The 27,970-nt window shown below is 31.4% G+C and overlaps 1 protein-coding gene across 1 annotated transcript; it reads left to right on the top strand.

The window, feature by feature from the left end:
• Positions 1-51: 51 nt before the first annotated feature.
• LOC113516072 (sialin-like) lies at positions 52-27,966 on the top strand. The gene is made up of 7 exons (XM_026900423.3): positions 52-317; positions 19,016-19,142; positions 19,627-19,717; positions 20,937-21,176; positions 22,698-23,003; positions 23,832-24,353; positions 26,201-27,966. Exons 1-7 carry the CDS (start codon positions 290-292, stop codon positions 26,441-26,443), a joined length of 1,557 nt encoding a protein of 518 aa, XP_026756224.1. The 5' UTR covers positions 52-289; the 3' UTR covers positions 26,444-27,966.
• The last annotated feature ends 4 nt before the right edge of the window (positions 27,967-27,970 follow it).

The raw sequence follows: 27,970 nt of genomic DNA on the forward strand, positions 1-27,970 counted from the left end.
CACCCCGTCTCCAATTTTCACACGGGCCGACCAGTACGGCCACTCACCTGCCAAGCTTCGTCAGATCACCGTCCGTATGATTCGCATTCGGTGTGGAACACGTTGTTGAATCAACATCGCTTTTACCTGCAGGCACACCGGCCCTAGGTACCGGCGCGCACGTACTCCGCGAGCGTCGATTTGCGCGTCCGCAATCGTACGGAACAAAATGTTCGTATAGAAGTGAAAATTAAATATAATCGTGACAAGAATTTATAACATAGACTTTTAAATTAAATTTTACATAAACATGGCAGTGTTATTCATTAAGTTTTTTGGTAAGTGCTAATTATAAGAACTATGTCTTGTAGAATTACTTAATTCAGTTTTGGTTATGCGGGTAGAATTGCTTTAAATATATGGAGTTTAAAGTTTTTTTTCATGAATTGATTAATTAATAAATAAACCAAATTTTAATTATTAAAATGCGAACACTCGTAGATTGTTGGATCAATTTTGAAAATGTATAATTGTCGAAACAATTTGTATTTACAAATCTGAATTTTGATGTAATAAGTTTTGAAATGTTCGAGTTAGTTAATTTAGTATAAATTGTGTATTTTGATATATACATTTTTATGCATGACTTGTGGGTTCATGTAATTTAATATACATAGTATCAGTAATTCAACTGGATGTCTGGAATTTAATAGGTATTTATTGGATTAAATAATATACTTTGTGATAAAGTAGATACAGCCTATGTACGGCGTTTCATACAAAATTGTTCAACTGTTACTCAAACAGTATATATATATTTTAATATTTGTTGTGAATTTAAATTCATATACAATCAAATAATATAATGTTCTTTATTGCTCTCAAATAAAAAAAAAAAACTATTAATATGTATATATTTATTTTATATATTTGGCAAGAGCTTCTTAAATATTATATATTGACTATATTTACAAAAAAAGTTTAGTACGAAAGACGGATTTAATGCTAATTGTATATGTATAATTACATATATTTGTGTTTTAAATATACAATTATGTTAATGTATACACACAATGCTTAAAAACGTATACTAAACGTAGATTTGGAGGTCTACTTATATTAATATATAATTATAACTTATAATTTGATATATAAATAATAGTAGGGTTCGTTATAAATGATTTATCACTTTTCAGTTCAATAGACCAAGTACAATAGAGTAGCAATAAGTAGATCAAGCAGTTAGACGTAAATTTATAACTTGATTGGGTAAAATATTTTGTAAACAAGACAAAAACTTTAGAGGAGATTTACTAATAAATGCGAAAAATACATATAAAAATTGCAAGATGAAATTACTAGTATTTTTCATATTTTATATTCACAATGCGTATTGTTTAGCTTAAAAATTATTATTTTAACTTTTCATAACGTTTCATAAAAAATTTGATTGGAGCAGCACTACGCAAAGGGTGGATGTATATAATGTACTTATTTAATCTAAAACACAAAGCAATATGATTAGTTTTGAAATGTATGTACGTAATTCATACATTCGTTGCCTGATATTATATAAATAAACAATATAACATTATAAAAACTTTAGGTAGTGGCAAATCATGGGGGTGTGATGGGCCGAATGAACTTAATAATCGTAATCGCGGAATTTGTTGCGTGTGCGTTTTGTTTGTTTAAAAATTTTCTATAAAAAATAGAAAATATATGTGATATGAAAGAGAATCAAATAATGCAGTAACTGACATAGGTACTATTTCTATATATGGGTATATAGGATCTATGTATTATTTATTGGATTTATATACCTACGTGGATTTAATAGTTTTTCATGGTTGGGTTAAATATGAAATGATGTATTACCACTATCGCTACGGTATTTAATAATGGGATATTAAATTTGTAATTGAAAGAAATATTTCCTTTACTTATTTATACCCGTATTATTTTTTTTGAAATATAGTAAACCATATTAGAATAATATAGGTAGTACCTACTTACGACAGAAAAAGTTTTTGAAACGAGATTAAATTTCAAAAAACCATGAGTATTGTATGCCTTGAGTATTAGTTCCTTTAGCTGCCTCTTAGGGGTGGTCTATTCTATGCCGGAACCACACGGTATGCTCACACTAAAAATTCACCTGAAGCAAAGTGGAAACTATTGCCTTTAAAAATGAACGGCACTATGAATATGGCAGAATGAAAAATGATATCTATGGTATTCCTCATGTGTATTACATTCCTAAAGATTATGATCTTATGCCTCCATATCTTGTAATTTCTTTACCACATTTCAAGCCAAAATATGACCATGCAAGTATCACAAAAAAGCTGACTTCATTATTGGCAAAGATATTTTACAATGTACAGGAAAAAGTGTAATTTATAATATCCCTTTTGAAATCGACGGAAAAAATAAACATAAAAGGGTAATGAATATTGTAAATCTTAGACTGATTTTTTTTTCTCGTGGCTCTACTAATCGTCTATGGTCATTCAAGAATTTCTATATTTTCTTTATTAGTTTTTCTTTGTTTATACATTTTCAATAGCTTTTTGCAAATACACAATAAACTGGACTATAACTACAAGTCGCGTAAAATTATAAAACAAATTGAAAATCTATCTATAACAGAGAATAAAATATTTAGGAACCGTTAAAAATAATAAATAATATAGTGAAGGTTGATTATATTTGCAACTAAGTATTAACGTTTGTTCAACAAGCCGTAACGTAGTTACATAGACACTGGTTGGGTATAATCACCAGTCCAAAACACATAATTTCTGTCAATTTTTTTTTATAATTTATTTATTTAGATGCTATCATAACAATATAAATAATAAATTTACATTTGTTATAATTATGTGTTATTTCCTTAACTGTCCCTACTAATTTTATAAGTATTTAAGTGAGTTTATTTGTTACTTTTTTGCGCCATAACAGTTGGACATAAAAGTATATATATTATTTAATATGGAGAATATTAGATACTTTTTATCCTGGTCACGTGGATGAAGTCGCGGAAAAGCTGGTATGAAATATATTCTAGATAGACTTTGTGTATGTATTAACTAGAAGAATTATAGTTCTTTCCATTTTTACAACACAAAGAGATCTTGAGAAGGTGAAATCACAAATAAAAAATATTACATCTATTCAATGATAATTGATTTGATGTGATTTGTAGAAAAAAAGGCTGGTCAAGTGCGAGTCAGACTCGCGCAACGAGGGTTCCGTATAAAATTATCAAGTTTAATTTTTTTTGTGAAATAACTATAAATTTATAAGTTTCAGATTTTTTCCTTTACTCGTGCTACATGATATTGCTTTTTGCCAAATTTTATGACTCTAAGTCAACGGGAAGTACCTTTTAAGTTTTGATTCCCTTTGCGAATGTCAAAATATGCGATATTAGTAGAACATAAATGACCGTATCTTTTGATTGCGTCGATTTCGAAACTTGATTTTTTCACTGCTTTAAGAAATTGCAGACCTGAGTATATGATATTAATTTTAACTTGATACTTTAATTTGAACCTCCACGCGTTCCTAAGTAAAAGGGTCTTGACAGACGGACGGACGGATAACGAAGTGATCCTATAAGAGTTCCGTTGTTCCTTTGGAGGTACGGAACCCTAAAAACGTTATAACTATAAAGTAAACATGATAAGCTTCTATGGAGTATGGAATCTAATAATTATTAAAATGCGCTTCTAAGTTCTCATATTATCGCTAAGTATTAATAAAAACATTTTACATTTTTTTTCTATTTATTATTTTTAATCCTATCTAATAAACGTGAAAGTGATTTTGTTTGTCTGTTTGTTTAAAATTTGGTATAGTTATTTTGATCATTAAGGTGGTTAATAAATAAAAGCATATTAGATGATAGATAGAGATATACAGTAGATTTTATTAATGTGTTGATTTTTTGCACAGTGTGGAATTTCGAGTTTATAATCTTTGCAAGAACATTTGTACTATTCCACAATTTTTTGTTATAGATCTTTGAGAATACTATTAAGCGAAACCGGTCAGGCATAATAAAAATAAAAGTATACATAAAATATAAATACGTATAGCATGATAGATATGAATGATAGAAGCATACGAATGCAAATTTGATGCAAGTAATTTGGTATGTGTAGGGTAGGTATATGCTACATCTGTCTGTTAGTTGTAGTGTAGCTTTTTTTCCTTAATAATTTATTAATATTCCGCTTCTGTATAGAAGTTTTTTGCCATAAGAGGAAGACGTAGTTAGTTTTAATATAGGTTTTCCTTCTCTGGCGCTGGTGCACTGTGCTTGATTTCCATATGCTGCGGACAGAAAGAAGTTGTGATATCTTGTATTTTTATTCGATCACCACACATAATATCTACTTTTTAGATGTAAACATTTATTTATAATTAATTTTTATTTGTTTAATTTTTCAATCACTAAATAATTATTGAAATATGTCTGTTTATTTACAACATTTTATTCTACAGTAAATCTTAAATTATGGGGTATTAAGTTCTTAAGAAAATAATAAATATGATTTTGGTATTTTAATAATATTGTCATTTAGGCGTAGTTTTTGTACTAATACACATATATTATTATTACTATAAATTTAAAAACTTCTGTTATTAAAATAATGGTGATGTTATATATTCTGGGGTAGTCTGGTAAAATAATATAATTCCTGTAGGTTTATAAATTCTCGCAGTTATTTAATGTCAACTTTCGTGTTTCAAAAAATTGCGACAATAAACAATCGATGTTTGAGTAAATCAATCGATTGATTGGCCCAGACATTGAAATTATGTCAACATAGACTCCAACGTCAAGATTTGTTGCCCGCCGCGGAAGCCTGTGTTATCAAATACGTCTCGTTGTTTATTCTCGAAAGGAATAGAATGTGGGCGATAAAAAAAATTGTGGTCATACAATTGCGGACGTGGTTTTATTGGATTTTTATCTCGACTTAACTGAGAAAGGCTTCTGTTACATTCGCAAAAAACGGAATGCATTTTTAACGTAATATATTTTTATGCGAGGGGCGGAGGGGGTAAATATAACTTTTTAGATAATTGCAAACAAGTTACAGGTAACCTTTGTATTAAGACCTGAAAAATCACGTGTATCGTAAATGCATTGTTTCTATGTTATGTTAATATAAATTTCTGAATAAGACTTAATATCTAGACTGATAATTTAATATTGTACTTGAAAAAATACAGGAGAAGCCAAACGATTCAAGAAAAAATGATCAAAATTGGCAGATATCGTGTAACACACACTTAAAGTATAAATTAAGAAGTTCTTTTAGCAGAAATATTTCCATGATGCATCGACCTATTAAGCGATTTATGATTATGTCTCTTCCTGTTTAGGGTAACATTAGATAGACATTTAGTTTATTTGTCATTATTAGTTGTAGGTATACCTAATGGTACTTACTACTTCGTAATTTTTCTCCCAACAGATTTGATTTGTGTCGACGCACATTTATAGATGTATAAGTATGACAATTAGATATATTTACCGGACTAATTATATAATTACATATAATGTGTGCATGCAATGGTAGTTTTCAGAGTGCTAGGCCATATTCATTACGTGCCATCTATATTAAATGAAAATTTATTTCATTATCCATGATGACGTTTGCCTAAAAGTCTATTCTTACTTAAGATAATCCTTAGAATTAAAATCTTAGATGAATTACTATCGGTTGATATTTTATATTTTACGGACGATGTTATGTTTCATGTGCCATTTTTTGTTTCATTTATCCTACTGTATCTTTCTATAGATACATATATTCATAGTTTTTTTATGCAACTTGAAATGGCAAACAAGCTGACGGCCCACTTGATGGAAAGTAGTAACCTTCGCCTATAGAGATAAGCAGTACCATGGACATAACTGGGTATGTCACCCATGATACCCCCCATGCGTTGCCATTCCTGAGGACTCAGGTGTTATTCTTTTGTACCCTGTAAATTCACTGCCATGTCCCACCTTTCAAACCGAAACAGCCGTGCAAACACAACTACTTCATGGTAGAAACACGAGTGGTACAGAGGTACCTAAGCAAATTACATTTGTACAGAATCTCCTTCTGTTAAATAATTTATCTAATTTGTTAAGTATCTATCTATTTGTACTAATATTTTTATTATATTTATATATTATTTCTATAAACATAAGTTATGTATAAATATAATAAAAATATAAAATTATTATTACTTATGTAAACGTGAACTATGGATATTGTATGTAATGTGTAATTTGTAAAGACATTTGGATATTTAGTACTACTCGATCACGCTTAAACATATGTATGGATTTGAATTACATTTGTTAGAGAGACAAATCATATGTTAAATTAACATATACATAACGTTTTATCCTGATATGTTTAAAAAAGCCATGCGATGAATTAGTCGAAAAATAAATGCACCCTTAGGTATGACATCTGATAGTTTCTTGATGTGATGGTGGCAGTGCTTTGTCATAAACAATACAAAACCGGTTCGTTAATGATGTTAAGATACAAGTACACAAACAGTACTTGTATTTTTATTTTAGGATGTATTCAATAGCATTAGTATCCATTTTCCACACGTAAGATTTAATGTTTATTTGTATGGACTGTATTTTATTCTGACACGAAGATGATAACAAGATTGCTCGGACGAAGCCTAGATTAACATTTATATACAGCGGTACAACGGGAATTTAATAAATATGCAATATTGGTAGTTTTTGATAATTGTTTAAACTTCTTCCAAAACAAATAAACATAAATTAAAACGCCTTATATAGTTAAACAATGTCTTTCGTATGTTTTGACATTCACAAGAGAACAAATCTAATAAAATTAAATATAGATCTTCATTAATATTTATTTGCATTATAAAGTCAGCATATAATTATATTTATTTCCGAAATAGGTAGTCTATAAAAATATAATTATAGACCAATGTCAAGATGGTTTGTTTCCTGGATAATAACACACAATCAAATAATAATACTAAATAACTGCCTTGTCTCTCTGATTTTTTATACCAATCTTTATATGTCTATCATTTTTATGCACGTGTGTATGTCACTGAATTTCTCCTAAATCGTTAGAACGATTTTGATGTAATGTTTTGTTGTTGTTTGTATGTTTTAGTGAATCTCTGAATGGTTTAGATTCCTGGTAAGTAACGCTGCGATAAGGCTACGGATTGTCTTTTTTGATATCTATATTTTTTTCGATGGATGAAGATGAAATGGTGTCGGTATCCGCCTATGTCAACAAAATACAAAAGTAGGGCATCAATTGAGGATGAAATGAGGACGAAATCACATCAGTGAGCCCATCATGGTGAGTTCATTACGATATAACCACGATGGTTTCAAGGAGGGACTGCGTGGAGATCAACCTGATAGAATATCTTGCGAGCATGAGAACTAACCTCTTCATTACAGATAGTCCCTTCACTCTAATATACTTATAATAGATACATTTGATTTGATTAAAAGTACTACCTATTAAATTAAAATACTCATTTTCTATAAAATTTTGAAACAGTGGTTCAGGCCTTAGAAATGCCGGAATAACAATATCATTATCATATTGTTTTCCGGTATACGGTAGTGTACTCGTATGTTACGGTTTACGATTTATTACGGCTTCGTCTGCCTAAAAATTAGGTACTTAATGTGATTTAGCAATTTCATATATTATAAAAAGATTAAACAGTATCATTTAAATAATTATTGTGTTTTATCTACCAACTCTAGAGAAATGCTAAAATTTGTTTAAATTCTCTATTAATATATTCATTTGGGATTCTTTTCTAAACACGATTTATTTTAATCTCCACAATTTTGTATATAAATTTGCCTGTTATATAATATTTTTATTATGCTGAAATAATACCAAAATCAAAATAAATGTAAATCTCATTGGACAGGATGACGTAAACGAAAACCCGTATTGTAGGTGTAAAAATCAATATTGTAGTAAATTATAACAAGAATGGTAATATATATGTTATTTTATTATAATATATTGAACTTGCTTAATAATTGATTTATATAATAGGTAAAAGCAAGTGTGTATATGTGAAAGTGCGATTGAGAAGTTTTCCGAAGAAAACTTTGAATCGAGATGAAAAGTATAGGTAATTCAAATAAAAATCAAAAGAGAATATCTATATTGTAGATGAAAACTACTTGAAAAAAATAAAAGAAGTTTGGATCATTTGTGCTGGAAAAGAAGGAATATGAGAGGGATGCTTATAAAAAAGGATAATAATTCCATCAACTGAAGTAATTAATGACAGACGAATCACCTTGAATGATTGTTAAAGTAAGATATTCAATATATTATATTTATGGATATTAAATTGTACGTACATTTAAGGAATTACTGCAATATATATAGATGCTGTATATGAGGTGTAAAGGTAACTTTGTATCCTTCTTCTTAGCACATTACGAGTGCTATTTCACATGGAAAAGGTTATTAAAGCATATAAATTACTTTTTATCTCAGTCACGAGGACAAAGTCAATCCTTCTCTCAACTATGCTTAAATAATATTATAAATTCGAAAATGAGTTTGATTGTTACACTTTTATGTCTAAACTGCTAAATTGATTATGTAGAATTTCGGTATAAAGATAGATCGGACTCTAGAGACGGTTATATGCTACTTTTTCTACAGGTTAGTAAATCGGTGATGCGAACGAAGTCACGGAAAAAGCTAGTTTAATTTAATAAATGTGAACATTTGTTACGATGGATGGATGGTTTGATATTTGTTACTTGTTCACCCAAAAATTATTGGACAAAATTTTATGAAAATTAATATAGGGGAAGGTGATATCGTAACTTCGCACATAAGATACCTACTTTATGTACTGAGCCGCGAATGGAGCCGCGGGATACAACTAGCAAGACATAATATGTATTAAATATATTAAAATGGCGATGTAAATGCTTGATTTTTTAAGTACATTTTACTTATATTTTACACGCAAACATTACATTGATATTTGTTATTATGAACAAAGACGTGCCACAGGCGAGCTTGACACTGTAAGAGCTTTTTTCAGGGCACCAAGAAGTAGGTAGTGAATGCGTACAATAAAAAAAAAATAGTATGGTAACATTATCTACATTAAAAACTATATTTACTTAATGATATACAAAATTATATTATTCTAGTATACTTAAATCCACAATACACAAATATATATTTTATTTAAAATTAAAGTTACAATTATGTGCAAAAGACTCGAAAACTTTAAAATTATATATTATGCTCCTTTCAAGGTAGATTCAATGTCATTGACTTTTTTTAAGTCGCTCGTGTTGTCTAGTATTTATACGCGATTTGTCGTTAAAATTTCAAATTATTTCCTTGTTTAAATTGGGCAGATACACAGTTAATGACCTTGAGCAGTAGGTATCTACATTAGCTACCGAATTATATGAATCTTATTACAAATTGTATGATTTTCTTGATTACATATTAGGTATCAGTAGGAAAGATATATGTATTTTACTATTGATTATATATAATCTTCTAAAAATTAGATCATTACTATAGTTAGAATTATTTTTATAATTTAATAGGAGTATCTACGAGTCAATTCTATGATGTAAACAAATCGTAACTTATGTTTTTTACGTTAATTATTTTTGACGCATCGTAAGTACGTATCTACATTTAAATATTTAACTTAATAATGGTATATCATAAGGATATACCAGTGATTGAATAATATCTGGATAGAGTAGCACAAATATTTCAATAAAAACAGCTTGATTTATTTAAATGGCGCACTTTAATGTTATTTAATTAATTTTGTACATAATTGGTGATTTTTATCACACAGATGGTCATTTGATTTATTTATATTTGCTATATTAACAATACTACACTTTAAGACGAAAGATTTTGATCGTACAGTATCTAAAAAGTTCGTCTTTGCGTTAGTTGAGGTAGACAGTTCTTTTAGATATAATACTCAACTATCAATTATCTATGTATCCCGCAATATTACAAAATTCGAAAGTGTATAGATCTGTTCGCTTTCAAAAGTATTTATTTCCAAAAAGGTATTTAAAGAAATAGAAGTTATTATCATATTAATTGTTAGCTGTCCACTGCTAAACATAGGCCTTCCTTTATTGGGGGGTTTTACCAGTAGTCGTCACGTTTGGCTGGCGGCTTAGCAACCGCAGTTAGGCTTTAGAGATGTTTTAAGAGCGACGCTGCTGTCCATCCCTTGACTATTAAATTTCCTTAGTCACCTCTCATGTCAAGCTGGGACCACACAGTAAGTATGTAGAACAAATCGTAACATGGTAAGTCAAATTAGCAGACTCAATGATAAAAAGTTGACTTGGTTTTAAGACTCTATCTATATAATCTAAGATTAAAATATAATTTTTATATGAATTTTATCTATCGAATTTGTGATTACAACTATATAAAATAATTCAATGACAATTATTGATAAAGACACACAATCATAAAAATGTAGATGTAGATAGTTTTAAAGGCATAAATGAATTATCTATATAATAAGAAAACGATATATTTGTAATATAGATATGTGACCAAACTTGTGGTGTTTTTAAAGACCTGACCAAATGGTTAGACATTCGCGTGTTGTCAATAGACAGCACTAATTAATGGTTCTATATATTGTTTTAATGGGATGAAAAAGGAATGGTAGCCTCGCCTACGTTAATGTTATATGTTGGCAGGTCACCAATGAAAAAAGATAGATGAGGATATAGTTCAATTTAGTTAGTTTGGTATAGGTCCCTAGACATATAGAGATTAAAGGCCGACGGTTGGTGAGACGGAGGTCAGAATCAAAAATGATAAGTCCTGAACCATTCGTTGTATTTGCATCAAGAGTTATTAACTATGAGGAGTCTGTGATAGAACAGCAAAAGGAATAGAGGACATTGAAGGATCTCAGGCATTCTAAAAAGTTCTTAAACAACAAGCTCGAGGGATGTTATAAACTATTCTACAGTGGTGACAGACAAGAGTGCCTTAACTGGACATATACTATATAACTGGACTTAAGGCGTATACTACTCAAGATGAGTTTATCCTCGGACACACTGTAGATTGTGCAGTGAGGAATCGGAATCCATAGAACATCTGATGTGCAACTGTGATTTGTTTGGGAAGTATGCGTATGAGTGTACTGGGAACGACTTATCCGAAGCTAGGGGACTATAGATATCTTAAACCGTAGGATATCGCAAAGGTAACACATAGGATCTATAAAATTATAGTATAAGAAAGAGGGAAGTACAAAAGATCCTAATCAGTCAATATCAAATGGCTTAACTGACCCTATACGCAAATGAAAGACAAGAAAGATTAGTCCAATTAATTAGTCTATAATGACGAATTCACGGGGAATGAACTAGATAGTTTTTAGTTGAAACCGCGCGGAGATCGGCTTAATAATGTATGTGTATGTATATTGTCGACGGTATGTAGCTAAAAATGGTGACAAAAATCCCATTACTAACGATTCCCTCCCTCAATGGTTCTGTATTTCACGCATCCTTTATACAGGATACCTACAGAAATCATATAAGAATAAATGTGATGCTATTAGTACATTTGCGAGACCATGGCGTTTGATTCTGAAAACATAAATCAATATGATTTTCATAAAAATGCTATCGAATCATCATCTTCGTATTCTCTTATATTATTACGTGATATAAGCAAATACATAATTTTGTTAAAACATAAATACATCTTAAGGTATTTCTAAAATAAAAGAACTAAAAGAATACAATCCTGTAAAATTATTATTCGATATAAATAAACTCGAAATTCAAGTTTGAAAATAAAATTACACAATAGGTGTTATCGTAGTTTTATATAGTATCAAGCTACAATAAAAGAGGAAGTATTTATAATATAAAACGTAGCATAAAATATTGCTCGTTCATGGGGTCGATCGAACATTTATTCCACTTGTATGGATAATGGAACAAACACCATACAGTATACGGCATGTTCATGGTCACAGTATGGCCATAACATTGAATTGACAATGTAATTGGTGCTTATTATAAAACAGTTTGTGGTGAAACTTCGATTGTATAGTTTGACAATATGTTTATGATTTTCTTATATGCATTGTTTCGTATGCATCTCGTGATTCATTTGTTCGATTCTGATGAGATCTAGGAACATCACTTATTAAGTGAATCCTAATACTACTGTATGGCTATGTATGGCTCCAACAATGTATATCCATAGCAGAAGCGCGGCTACCATTCCATTTTTATCCATAAAAAAATATTATTGTATGGGGCATTTACATTACCATGAAATTTTGTTAAAATCCATTTAGACATTCCTCTTATTTGGATAACGTAACAAACAAACAATTTCATTTCCCTAAAAACCTTATTATGAATATTAAAAAAAATTAAGTGATCACCCAGCAAAGATTGGCGTATCCAAATTTCTAATTGTTTTTTTTTTCTTATAATCCTTAATAAGACTAATACGAGCACTAAAAATTAACTAAATTAGTCTAGTCAATCTCAAGCGATGTGATTACCGACCATAGATTAAGGATAGAACAGAGTTTTTCTTATATAAATTTGCGCATTGCATAAAAGTTCATACATGCGGAATAACATCTTATATTCGGAAATGGGCCAACGCCCAATCATAAGATTTTTGTCAGTGTCGTCGTGACCTTGTTTTTTATTACCTACCCCACCTTGCAAGACTGGTCTTGAGTTTCAATCCGACGAACTGCGAAAATTTGTATGTCAATTGTTCTCCGATGAACATGTTTATCGGTGTATTGACTGTATACATATATAAGTCCATATAACACGCGTCATAAATTTTTTCACACTCAAAAAAAGAAATATTCGTGCTCGAAATGAGATACAAAACCAAGCCGCTTGCCCAGCACAGTTATTGTGGGTCAGTAAACTTTTTCTACGGGGAAATACCAGAGTAATGGGGTAAAGGGATAGTAAAGCGGACTAGCAAACCAATTGCAATATACCTTGTCAGGTTGATCTCCACGTGATTCTCCACGAACCACTAGAGGGAGAACCCTGAAAACCATTGTTGTTAATTATTTATATTGACTGACTGATATCCGTTATTTTCACTTATCATCGTTTATTGGTGTCTCCCCAACGTATACTGATAGCTGTCATCATATATATAATAGTTATCATTCCATCAGAGCGGAAAAATTTAACAGCCGTCAACAATTTTCGTCACCCATTAAAAAAAGATATATTTTTAATTTTTCCGCTGTTCAATTTTTCCGCTCTAACACAGATACGCGTAGTATTTGGCATGGGGAAGAATATTAGCTTGGGATTATAGGTAGCATTCTCCATTGGGTTTCCCTATATATATATAATGTGTACTTGTACACCTATTTTATGCTCAATAATAAGTTTATGTTATATAACACGTTATCCTCGACCAAGTGCTTAATTTAACTCATGCATATATTTTCAGATTTTCTTTTTTTTTCTTCTTCCAAAAATATTAGATGAGATGTACACTTACTAATTTTATATTAATAGTCACAATATTATTAGTCACAAATGGATATTCTCTATCAAAAACTCAATGCAGTGTACAGGAGTCCTATAACGTATTATCCATTACGCCATTAATTCGTTATTGTGATACCAACCTTTGTAGTCGTATTGGTTGCTCTTCATTGTAAGGTCAGCTCAATATCGATTAACAAGGACCTGCCCTTTTGGACTTTGGTCACAAAAATAGCAATAATACGGCTATATAATGATTACCCTATATTGGCGAAGTAACTGCAAGTATAATGAATATGAGTTCCAGCAAATACCACAGACAATTTCAAGTACAAGCCATCTATTATCACATTGATTCCAGATTTCTTACATATGTATGATGATAATTATACATGACATAGGATGTATGTGGATTGTTCTATGTCGGTACCTGTTGGTTTATAAAGATTCTGATAGAAATTTATTTTAAATAACTATGTAACACATACAATAACAATCTCTGTTTACTCTTGTTTTTTGTAGTTACCTATATAAATGTCGGTTGTATCGAAACATGTCCAAAGTAAGTATGTAATAAATATTAAAGAAGCAATAATGAACTTTCGCGATTTATTACCGCCTTGTAGAAAGATTCTGCCAATGATGTTTACATATGTGTTAGTCTGTCTGTCACGAGCTATATATTTTTTTATTTGCAATACTACGCAACTGAGGCATTATTTTATCTAAGTATGTTATTTGAGAAATTAGTCTTAGTAATTGGTAGTCGCATTACTTTCGTTTTAAAAACACGTAAGGAACATAATTACATACCCATTAATATACTAAGTGGAACAAATAAACGATCAGGACTGTAAATCACAGAATAGATTTGTAACAGAAAAATATGCAAAAAAGTAGTTCTACTACTTTAGAAAATATTAATGTGAAGTAATAAAAGAAATGTCATTAATGCGAATATATGAAATATCACGTGACAATTTTGATAATTTACCTGAACTAGAATAGAACTTGAAACACAATTAAATGCGAAATAAGGCGTCTGATCCACTAGTCTATTTAATATTCTAATAAAGAAACTATTGACACTTTTATTAGTTTTTACCTTAATAATACCATACCAAGTTTGTAAAAGTCCAATCCCTATTGTCGGTATATAAAATACTAGGAAAGTAGATTCAAGTAAGTGATTTTATCATGATACTATACTATATTGAAATTTAACATTTTATAATTTTTTTAATGAGTGTAAATGGAATGGTAAACCCGCACGCGCTATCGGTATACGCTGGCGGGGCACCAGTGAGAGGTAATAGGTGACGATGAAAGAAGGTGCGTCAGCCCAGTCAGTCGTGACGAATCTCACTAGAATTAACCATGATAGTTTCCAGGGGGAACCGCGTGGAGGTCGATCTGATAGGGTGTATTGCTTGTAATAGGGAAATTAGATCCCATTACTAACAATCCCTTACCCCCACTTTAACATATTATATAACATCAGGAACCTATTCAGACGAGTTACACATAATATTATTAGTGGTAAAGTTAGAGTTTTTAATAATACAACAGGATTAGTTGAGTTTAATTTAAAGGATAAACTAATCTAATACCTTAAAACCTTACAGGTGTAAAAGATCTTAGTCTTTAGAAGTAATATTGAGTGGTCTTATTGCTGTGAATGACGCAGTATATTTTGTGATATTATATTTACAAAATATCACAAATATACCGTTCGATTATGATCATATAGTGTTTAATAAGAACAAGGAAAGTACGATTCACGAAGGTGAACAACTAAACTGAGGTAGTTTTCCCTTAAAGGATGGCCATAATATGCGGTCTCACCAAGTGTTTCTTCTGTATTATATCATAATATTTCATTGTTTTCTTCATGTTTACAGACGGCGATTACCACTTTTCCATCATGTGGCCATATTCTTATAAATATATAAAAAAGTAACAAAATTTATTGTTGAAAAACTAACACAAATAAAAGTTTTAATATAGAACGATTCCATTGCGACTCCACAGTAGAACAATGTTTCCAAGTAAAAAGATTTTGTAATAGATTGATGATTAGCCAGACAAATTATAAAATTAAAAAAAGTTTTTTGTTTACGTCTATGTCGCGTTGTTATGTAAGTGAAGCTTCGAGACAGTTGATAGTATTATTTGTGCACTTAATTTTGTATGTTCTCCAAAGAATACCATTATTGTATGCAGTAAAAAAATATTCTGCATCTGAATCTAGATATTAAGTTATCACCATATTAAATTCCATCAAAATTCGTGTAGTAGTTTTTGCATGTTTTGTGCATAGATAGAGACATGAACATGTAAGAATAAAAAATAGTATTCAATACATTATTAAAATGGTTAATAAATGTTTCATATGTATGTGAAAAGGTCTTTCACACTCTGTCACGTTTCGCTGTTCATATTGTAGCAGAAATAAATTTTATTTTATTTATATAACATTGCACTTAAGTTTCTGTCTCTATGTATTTGAAATAACTGTCTGTAATAAAACAGTCACGTAACATAGGTAAAATGTGTCCTATTGTGTAAAGTCATATACTAATTAGCGAGGTTCATGCTTTTCGAGTATGCGCTTCGGTGATTCACATAATGTCGACTAACTTGTCACATTATAGGTACTTTTCGAGACGGTGGAGGCATTAAACTGGCTTAAATTGCGAGTTTTCAAAGGTCATTTGATACAGGTGATATGATCAATCTGTAAAAAGCTAATAATTAATTATATATCTACAACTATTCATTTCTATATATTTATGTATCTTCACATCAGACATCAGGTAGCATAAAGGTGGATAAATAGATAGAGTATCGTAGCTAAGTCACTCTATGATATTAACCCGGAAGGAGTAGCGTAGGGTAGATGGTAAAAAACTATGGCAAAATTTTATTAATGCATACATAAATTGATTTATTTGCTACTGATACTTAAACTTAATTGCAGATTTATTACAAGAAACATGAATTAAAAATTATTTTTTACTATATAAAATAGTTTTAAAATAATTTATGAAGTAGCTATGTATTAGAATTATATATTATTATATTTTTTATGCAACTTAGAATGACAAACAAAGTGTCGGCCCACCTGATGGATAGTGGTAACCTTCGCCTATACACATGAGCAGTACCATGGACATAACAGAGTATACTGTTTCGCCTATGATACCCCATGCGTTGCCATTCCTGAGGACTTAGGTGTTATCCCTCTGTACTCTATAAAATCACTGCCATATCTCACCCTTCAAACCGAAACACAGCCAAGCGAATACAATTGTTTCACGGTAGAAACACGAATGGGACAGAGGTGGCCAAGCAAACGACTTTTGTATAATATCTCCCTCTGGTAAAATATACGTAATAAAAACGGACTATCTTTTAAAATAACAATGTTTAGATACTATACTCATGTTAATTTATAATATTATAATTTTGAATATTTATGTAATAATATTAAACTCTTTTTAAAATGTTAAATTACTTTTAGAGTAGTCTGTGCTTGCAAACATTGTCAATAGATTGTCAAATATCTTATTAGGTACTTGCTTATTTATTAAACTCCTACTGTCGTTCATTTTAGACTATGTTAATATAGCACAAGACATACAAAAATGATTGTAAACTTACAAAAAAGTTCGCACTATGTATTTGTTTATTAAAATAATGTATTAGTATTCTAAAAATGGATATTGTTAATTGATGATAATGTCTCTTGAATTTTATACGAAACGTATTGCTTTTGGTTAGTATTTATTTTAAAAAATATCTACTGTATTTTAAAATTAGTTTCAACGTCTGGCTCTATGTCACGAGTTTACATAAGCGAAATACCACACCATACAATAAATTACATAAAAAGTGCAGTTCAACTATTTTGCCCAATTCAATTTGCTTTATGACATCCTGCAAGCGTTGTAATAATTGATATATTTTAGTAAATAGTAAATCCCCTACTAATAAATGCTTTTATAATATATCGTAGCACGAGACGATATTATATTGTTTCGTGTGATTTTATCGTTACAGTATAATATAATAGCGAAATTCGTATATAAACATAAGAATAAGTAATGATCGTTGATGTCGATGTCGTCATGACATTTCCAAGATATCATAGGCGTCGTGGAAAATTAAAAGTATCACTAAATAATTATACAAATTTAGTTCTTTTATTTGACCGGTATCGCAACCTTGGAACAAATACAAAAACCTGTGATCATGAAGAAAAATTTTATGACGTGATGGAAACATTGTATGGTGTTACGGAAATTGATAATAAAAACTGATGGATCTCGATCATCTCTGGCTACCTGGTGTAAAAATATAAACAGAGAACAATCTTAATCTGTCAGTAACGTCATTTCAACAAAGTATTGTTTACATGCAATTATTTACACTTGCATTTATATACATTCTACCAAATGCATTGTAAACGATTGTAATAATATACTGTGGCTTTACACTTAAGTACCACAACCTGGTTTTTATGTTTGTAACATGTTATTTATATTCGTAATACATAATATATAGTAGACTTAGATTATATAGATAGAGCATCAAGCCTTAAAAACGGGTCAACTTTTTGTCATCTAATTGCCAAATTAGCTACTTAGTTTTTTTTTTATTACAGTATTCTATATACTTATGCATAAAATGCATCTTAACGTATTATTTAATAAATAAAATAAGTATTTACATATTAAAAAGGTGCAAAATTTATAACACTAAATAAATGTAGGAGTTATAAAGGAATCATAACTATTTATCACGCAATTTTGTATGAAAAAGTTGACCCGTTTTTCTCGAAGCATTTCTATGGAGACACTATCTATATAATCTAAGATAATAGTTATAGGTACTTTTTAAGAAATAAATGTTACGGAATAAGTAAATTCTTTTATGATTTGTTCACAAGATAGGCATTTCAAACTTACAGTTATAGGTAACAAATAATAAACAGGTGACTAAAACTTACTAAAAAGTTTTATCTAGTATATGAAATCTGCAATCTGTCTGAGTTAAATTGATATAATTAATATTTTTTGTAATCGAATTATTCTAATTCTCGTTTATTCATTTATAAAAAGATAAAGAGTGATGCTCAAAGAAAATTCGATAGATATAAAATATCTTTATTATTTATTGTAAAATTTTCTCACACGAAGAAAGTCGTATGGGTTTAAGTTATCAGGTTCGTTGCGATATGGAAACGTTATTGATTTATAAATATACATATGGTATACGTTATAGAGTGTAGGTACACTACACATACACACTTACTATTCTAGTGTTTGTGTATTTAGACATATATTCATAATTATGGATAAATTTATGTAAAGAATCTAGAAAACTCTTTTTTACACTTTTCTTCTGTTATATTAAGTATGTATTTTATATTTTCAGATGTGATCCCAGTGCGGTTTAATCTATGGATAATGTTGTTCACGAGCTGTTGGATCATTTACATGCTCCGGGTCAACATGAGTCTAAATCTCATCGCTATGGTTCCGCGCCCTCCTAAAAATAACACGTAAGCTTTTGTTATTATAAATAATAATATATTTTAGAATAATAGTAGATTTAATAAAATTTTTTAGTAAACAAAATAATTACACATAAATGTACTTCCATAGCGAAGTATATATAAGACTAGACTATAATTAATGTGATGAGACATACAAACTTAGTTACTGCAAAAAAAAAAATGAAAAAATATCAGACAACGCTTTAAAGAGGTATAAATGTACTCAATTTAACAGTTTTTGCTTGTTTTCGAACAAAAACCACACGTTGCTCGATGACGTCTATGGGAGTAAAATATCGTTGTCTCTAAGAGGTGTTAGACAATTTATCATTGAATAAAAACATATGAATAAAACAAAAAGTGGTTGACAACGTCAATTCAACTGTAGGTATTTTGTTAATAACAGTTGAGTAGTGTTTTATTATATATTATGATTGAAATTAGTCACGCAATTGGCTGGCGTATCTAATATGTTTACGTGTTTTATCAGTATACAATCTCAGTGTGAGCCGACAGACGATGTCACAAACGCAACACTTCGTCATGTGGACATTACTGACGTCAGAGAAGCACCTAGGCAGGTATGAAAGCGGCATGCAGATTATCAACATATGGATATTTGGTTTCATTTTTCAGTAAATTTTCTTTATGTATTGTGGATAGTAAGTAGCACAATTATTGTGTTATAATTATTAATTATATCATTTGTATGTTTTTTTTTACAAGCAAATTATTTTGAGATATAAGAAACATTGTTTGTAAGATAATATATAGCACTAGTAATGAAAAGTTCGGTATGAAATAAGTACAGACTTCTTGCAGAGATACATATTAAATATAGGCACTTTTTTGTTGTGTGCAATAAAGTAAGTAATAGACATAATTTTTAAATGAATACCTTTGGGCATATTACATAGTGTCATCAATTCCTAAATTATAGCTTATACTAAGAGTATTAATTAGACAACTTATAGATATGATCCATAGAACTATTAATAATTTTTGCAAATACATAATTTATATGTAGAAAATACTTAGACCAATAAGAACTGATATATTCATGAACAAAAATGTTTATATTGTACGGGAATTGAACCCGAAATCATCGAAAGTTGAGCCGGAATGTTAAACAGTTATACCATTAATGTCGTCGAGTAGTATATTAATTTTATTCTCAAGATAATAATATGTTATGTCTATGTAATATATTTCAACTAGGGAACATAATTTATTGATATTCATCATTCCTTACAGAAAGTAATACATCTGTGTGGACTTTTATAAATTAGTGGAAAGCAATTGGTTTCTATATTATTGTCAAACCTACTGACCCGACCTAAAAGTACAGTTGTAGAATGTATGTTCTGCATACCAGTTCTCGCCGATTCTGTTTATATACCCTATTTTTTATTATTAATTTGCATTGTCTAAACATACCATTGTTAATTTAAAAATAGTTTTATAAATTATGACTACTAGTAAGTCATGTAGTTAATTTACATATATTTTCGTAATAATAATTAAATAGAATGCTATGTTCAGCTAATGGTTATAGTTCTCTCAAACAATAAAATAGTTTCTTTGCAGTTTATACACAGAATGATATTGACATCATTTACATCTATTAAGGAAACATTCTATAAGAGAAACGGATATTTTTTTTCAATGAGACGAGAATCGAAAATTTTAAAATAATTATTTATTTCATTTTGTAGAACTTCATGAGCGTAGTGCTTCAAAACCCATTCTTTGGATATATCTACAAGTTTGTGTTATTATGACAGCGATATTATGTTATAGGTGCCTGGTGAGACCTTCGATTGGTCTGCTGATCAGCAAGCTCTGATACTCGGCTCGTATTTCTGGTCGTACCCAGTGACGTCACTAGTGGGCGGAATGGCGGCGGAACGTTGGGGCCCTCGCTATGTAGTGCTTATTAGCACAGCAGTCAGCGGTATACTCACTGCACTAAGTCCAGTTGCCGCTACTATAAATAACATCGCCCTGGTAGTTGTGAGGTTCTTACTCGGTCTAGCGGGGGTAAGTTGACATTCCTCATGGTTTGTCTTTATATTTGACCATATTACATCATGCATATGTTACTCTGAATAGATTCATTAAATATTATTTTAACATATACGACTTAGATCTACATAGAATTTTGTTATGTGTATTTGTTTTTGGCGTTCCGTCATTAGGTATATCATGTTATATATGTATGTACAATACGTATAAGGTATCATCGATCCCGAACACTAACAGTCAGTATTTTTATTGTAGTTTTATCTTGTCATAACTGCAGCATAATAAGTCAGACGTCTTTGTTTTTTAATGATACATCCTGTAGGATAAATATCTTACAAAAACCAAGAGATCCGTTCTAACGTTGTATGAAACACTAGGCCTGAATCTCCTTTATAAATAAAAGCAAATTAATATGTTCACGACTGTAATATTTTATGAGGTAATCGGAGGCATTCATCATAAAATGTCGTTGAGAACGTAATGCTCGATATTTTGCTAAGCATTTTTAGATCCAACGTGGCAGGGACTGAGTAATTTTCCTTATAATATTTTATCGTAGTAATTTAGTTTGAATAATGAAGACGCTACATAAGCAATGTAGCGTGTTCATAAAATGTACAAATAGTATCGTTTGTACATAAAAGGCCAAAATTTCGATTTTATACGATTCTAAAATTCGATATTTTTATTATATTTTTTGTTTTTAAAAATAAAGTTTAGACTATTAGTGAAAATTATCGTATTAGGTCATATAGTTTCCTTGAATTTCAAATGTATACACTGCACGCAGTTTTTTTTTTCTTCTTGATATAAATCAACATTTTACAATAAAAATTCTGGAGCAAAATAAAAAAAAAAGTATGACTACTTATTTAGAGGTAAACAAGTGTGTTTGTATTTTTTTTTTTTTTTATCCTTTTTAATGTTATAAATAAGTCTATTTGTTACTTCTTGGTGCCTTAATTACTCATGACCTTAACGGTGATTTTTTTGTATTAAAGGGTGTTGTATATGATCTCAACCTTACCTAATGGGAAGTGATAATTCAAAGAAACTCGCGAGTCCATGAACAACCGAATCACTTTTGCCTTTATAAGGTCAAGATAGTATAATTATATACCTGCCTATAATCAACAGAAAAGTTTTAATAATTTGACATTTAGCGATAATATTTAAAAACTGATCAATTTTCTTCATTTATGGATCAAAAACGGCTATGTCCTTACCGTGAATGTCTCCATTTGCGTTATTTGAAAGAATTGAATATGTGTAATTGCTAACAATACATATGACTGATATAAAAAAAAAAATTATGTGAAAATTTAAATTTCAGATTGACTTTCTTAAGCTGAAACACACCGATATTAAAACAAATTATTTCGAGTTATAGTAGTGTAGGCTTACTTTCTACCATCTTATGCCTCGTTCATGTTCGGTGAAATGTGTTACTTCACCATAATAGCAACAGGAATTATAGTTTTGTGCAAAGTATTTTTTTTTATTTTATAATATGATTATTTTGGAACATTGTTTCAGGGGTTTATATATCCAGCACTGCATGTACTAGTAGCACGATGGGCTCCACCAGCAGAGAAAGGGAAATTCGTTAGCGCCATGATGGGTGGAACTCTAGGGACAGTAGTGACTTGGTCTCTAGCTGGGCCGCTTATAGAGAAATTTGGATGGGCATCAGCTTTTTATGTACCCGCAGCGATAACATTTTTGTGGTGTTTCTTATGGTGGTATCTAGTTGCAGACGCGCCTAATGAACATCCTAGGATATCAGATACAGAGAGAAAATATATATTAGACGCCCTCGGAGACAAGATTCAGAAATCCAAAGTAAGTCAATATTTACAGTATCACCATCTATTTTTGCTTTTCAAGATATATAAAAGGAAAATTGGCTATAATCGTACTTAATAGGTTAGAAATTGGGTTTTGTGGCAGTTTGTTATCATGTAGATATGTATCTATCCATATCCATGTGGACAAACAAACAATTATAATAATGAATAAGAGTTGCCTTATAATTATTTGTTTCATCATATCAGCCGTTAACTGTTCACTGCTGAACATAGGTTTCTCTCAAATGGCAGGCGGGTTGGCAACCGTGATTAGCTTTTGGTGATGTTTAAAGAGGGACGCTGCTGCCCATTCATCGACCATTAAGTTCCCTTAGTTGCCTTTTGCCACACCCACGGTAAAGGAAGGGGTGACCTATTCTATGCCGGGGCCCATGGCAGATTATTATTATTTGATACAGATTATTGGTTTACTAAATCCTATGTTATATTTAAAACAACTTTCGGTGATTATTATAAAGCTTATTGTTAGTAATTTTATTTTTAAATCTATGAATAAGGAGTAGTAATTCCGTTTATGATGGCGGGATGCTCGTGCTGAGTACTATTCATTAGCAAAAATCTTAGCTGTTGTGAGATTTTAAAGTCAAATCTGGCCGACGATAAAATGGCGGTGTTGAAATAACATAAATAAATAACATTAACAAACTTAATTTTTGTGTTCTTCATAATTGTTGCAATTGATTGTGGTTATCATCTGGCTGTGAATTGTCTTCTTGTCATTATTAGAGATTTATTGTATTTAATATAGTGAATTAAGCTGATTTGAGATTTAGTTAAATAAAAGTTTTTATTTTCATTTCAGGGTCTACCGCCATTCAGGAGTATAATTACATCAGTTCCATTCTTGGCTATGGTGTTAATACATTACGGAAACCTTTGGGGACTATATTTCATAATGACTGTGGGACCAAAATTTGTCTCCAGTGTATTAGGTTTCGAATTATCTGCTGCGGGTGTTATTTCAGCACTACCTTATTTAGCTAGAATGTTTTTTGCAGCCATATTTGGAGTTATTGGTGATTGTATACTGGCACGAAACTTAATGACTACCACTACTATTAGAAAGTTCTTCTGCTTATTTTCGCATATTTTACCTGGACTATTGTTAGTATTACTAGTATATGCTGGCTGTTCTACAGCACTCTCTGTATCTCTAATAACAATGTCCATGGGTTTTAACGGAGCAGCGACGCTAACAAATCTACAAAATCATCAAGACCTCGCTCCGAATTATGCTGGAACATTATATGGAATAGCAAACTTTGTAGGCAGCACAGCTGGTTTCTTTACGCCTATGATTACAGCGTACTTTACCAAAAACGGGGTAAGTTACTAAATTGTTTTTACCTACATATGTATCTTCTGATAATGGAGTAAAAATACAATGTGTTACCACTTTTTTCGTCCTTAGAATATCGTAAGAGGATACTAGGAATATTAATAAAACAGAGTAAGAAAATAAAAAAATAAAAACAAATTAAGATGTTATAAATAAGATTGCTTTTTTTTTTTTTTTTTTTTTCTGAATGTGTTTGCTGTTGGCCGTGTGTGGCCTTTACAGCTTCACCGGACGCGAATGCAGGGGCGAGTGCTGATGGCACTCCAAGCCCGCGAGAGGGGAGCGACAGAGGTGTCGACTCTTTCTTATGGACTGCGGTGTGTGTGTGCGCCTAAGGGCGCCAGAGTGGCTCGGCCTCGGCTTAGGCCACCGCACTTCGACCCCCGTCGAGGGACGGCGAAGGGTCGGTACGTCTGGGTGGGTGAGATTGCGACGCGGTTGTTATGCGCTCGGGCGCAAACCTGATCGCGCGCGGACCGTGTGTCGCGAGGGTTCTTCGCCCCCGCCGGCGGGGGCGGTGTGTGCGATGTGTGGGTGTGTTTGTAGGGGCTCTTGTCGAGGGTTCCGCGGTAGGTAGGGAGGGAGACGCGTTTGCCGTCGTAGTTGGATCATCGGGGTCCAAGAGTGCGTGCCTCGGGCGACGACGTTTTGGAGCGACGTTCTCTATGGGGGGTTTGTATTTGACCGCTCTTACTATGAGCGGATTTGAATGGGACTCGGCTGAGGCAAAGTAGCGTCGAGACGCTTGCTTCATAAATTGCCTTATAGTGGGTATTTTGAGGTCGCGGTGTAGATCCACGTTGCGCACGTACCACGGGGCGCCCGTGGCCCGTCGCAGAAATTTATTTTGCACCACCTGAAGGGGGTGAAGTAATGAAGGAAGGGCGTGGGCGAAGACGACACTAGCGTACGTCATCACCGGTCTTATACATGCTTTATAGAGCGTCAGCTTTGCGTTAAGCGACAATTGGCTGCGCTTGTTAATAAAGGGATGGAGGCGTCCCAGTATAAAATTGGCCAGGCCTCGGACGCGCTTAAGATGAGATGCGAAACTCAACTTGGAATCTAGTGTCACGCCTAGGTATTTGGCTTCGTTCGTCCAGGGGACGGGCGTGCCAAACAGCTGAATAGAGGCGGGAAGGGATGGTTTTCTTTTGGCCGTGAAAAGCACGGCGGCGCTTTTATCTGGGTTGACTTCGATGCGCCATTTTCTGAACCAGTAGGCCAGCTCGTCCACCGCCCGTTGAAGCCTGTTGGCTGCACAGGCGGCCGACGTGCTGTCCACATATAGGGCTGTATCATCAGCAAAGAGGGCGATTTGCACTCGGGGCTGACGCGGGATGTCGTTGGTGTACAACGAGAAGAGGGTGGGGGAGAGGACAGCGCCTTGAGGGACGCCGGCTCTAATCGGTCGTGCGCTGGAACGCACTCCATTGACGCGATAGCGATATGACCTATTGGACAAGAAGGCTCGTATGATGTGCACGAGCCTGTCTGGCACTCCCATCTTGTGCAGTTTGAAAATCAAGCCGCTGTGCCAGACTTTGTCAAAGGCCTTCGCTACGTCGAGAAACAGGGCACATGTGACCCCGTTGGATTTCAGGTGTCGGGCGTTAAATAAGATTGCCTAGCTGAGATATTTATAGTATTCTAATGTTTTTTTTACTAACATTAATGTTAATTACTACAATGTCATCTCTCTTTTAATCAAAATAGACATTTACGTGTTTAATAATTTAATTAAAAATTTAAAGTTATCGTTAAAGTTTTTTTCCACTAAGATATAACAATAATAATAGGTTTGCCTATATTAATCTAGATTTCTTTTTCAGAACTCTTTTGAACAATGGAGGCCAGTATTTTTCATAGGTGCGTCTGTGTATGTAGTGTCTGCGCTATTTTTCATATTGTTTGGAAATGGTAATATACAAGAATGGAACTTCCCAAAGGAAATCACTTCTGAAAGTAAAGACGATAAAGAAAAAAATGGAGATCTTAAAGACATGAAGGCATCAGCAATGAAAAATGGCGATGTTAAGGATACCAAGGAAACTTCACTAAATGTAAGTAGTTAGATGAGAAATTGTATGGTTTAGTGTTATTAAACCTAAATAATTGTATAAGTATCTATAGAAATGAAACTGACTGAACTACGAAATCAATTGGTATGGTAGGTACGTTTAGTAACCAATGTGCGAAATATCTAACGTAGGTTTGATTTTTTAAGTTTGACTTTATTAAAGTACTGTAACTAAATCACAACCTATACGTAGAATTATTTATGTAATTCGAAAGATATTTATTACGCAACTTCCACTGCTAGGTCATTAATAAATTTGTTTTGTATTTAATTAAATTATTGATTTTAACGCAATTAATTGACATGATAAATTTAGTCACAATAAATTTTGTTAATATTTATTACTAAACACTTATTTTCTGTGATGTTTATTACCAAATTTAATACTTACCTATAAGTTTAGTGTCGTCTGAATTGTATTATTTACTTAATAGATTTGTATTTAATCTCCGCAACTGTAGTTTATTTCAAGTGACTAGTTGAAATCAATTGTAGATGGAGTAGTGGGTTTTAACAACCGTGGTTTCTTCGGTCACGTATTGGTTTTCACCGTTGCGAAAGATAGGTATTTCAACATTGTGAAAAAAATAAGTATTACTTATTACAAAAAATTGCAAGTCTATATCTATTGCGTCGATTATTTCGACTAATAACTATAGTCATATCTTGATTTACTAGAAAATTACATACCTACTATAGAATGTTTAATGTAAAATAATGCGGGTGATGTATACTTGGCATTCATATTATTTTAAACATATTGTTGCCATTTTGCAATAAACTAGTTAAGATGTGATTAAGAACTGTTAATTATGATATAAATTCCTGTACCCATCATATCGCAAATTTTAATCTTTATAATATAACTATTTCCTAATTATTGAGGATGTATAGTAGAATATTTTGAAGATTTGGTTAGTTATTGTAATTAGTGTTTGGAGTATTCATAAAATCAAAAATACAATAAAATAATTTCAAAATAAGTAATACGTAGCGGTGAATTAACTAGTGTCAGTATCAATACTAAAATATGAAGGTGTATTGAGGAAAACGTTTACAAAAATATTTTGTCTAGAGTTATTTGAGTATAATTCGATAAAACAAAAATTATTATAAAATGACGTGAACATTTACATATATTTTTTCGAATTATATGAATAATGCAAATTGACTAATTTACCAGTCTAACTCTAATTATTGCATCGTTTAACACGCGATGATATTGGCAGGTTTTTAACATTCCTAAATTATTTGTGTATTTCAATATTTTATGATAAGTACTTAGTTTAAAACTTAATAATCCTTAGACTAAATCATATTAATGTAGAATATTACGTTTATCCTAATGGACTTTAAAATTAATTTAGTTTAACTTATGACCAGTGGTCGATAAGAAAATATTTATTCTGTGATGTTATGATCTACCATAATTAAGAAATTATGAGTGATATGTTTGGCTTATACTTAGACATAATTAAATCTGTATCTATTGCAAATAAATTTAAAAATAATAATAAACTTT

The sequence above is a fragment of the Galleria mellonella genome, unplaced genomic scaffold (genome assembly GCF_026898425.1).
Source record: "Galleria mellonella isolate WM207_F2 unplaced genomic scaffold, CSIRO_AGI_GalMel_v1 utg74, whole genome shotgun sequence".
In the NCBI taxonomy this organism is placed as follows: domain Eukaryota; kingdom Metazoa; phylum Arthropoda; class Insecta; order Lepidoptera; family Pyralidae; genus Galleria; species Galleria mellonella.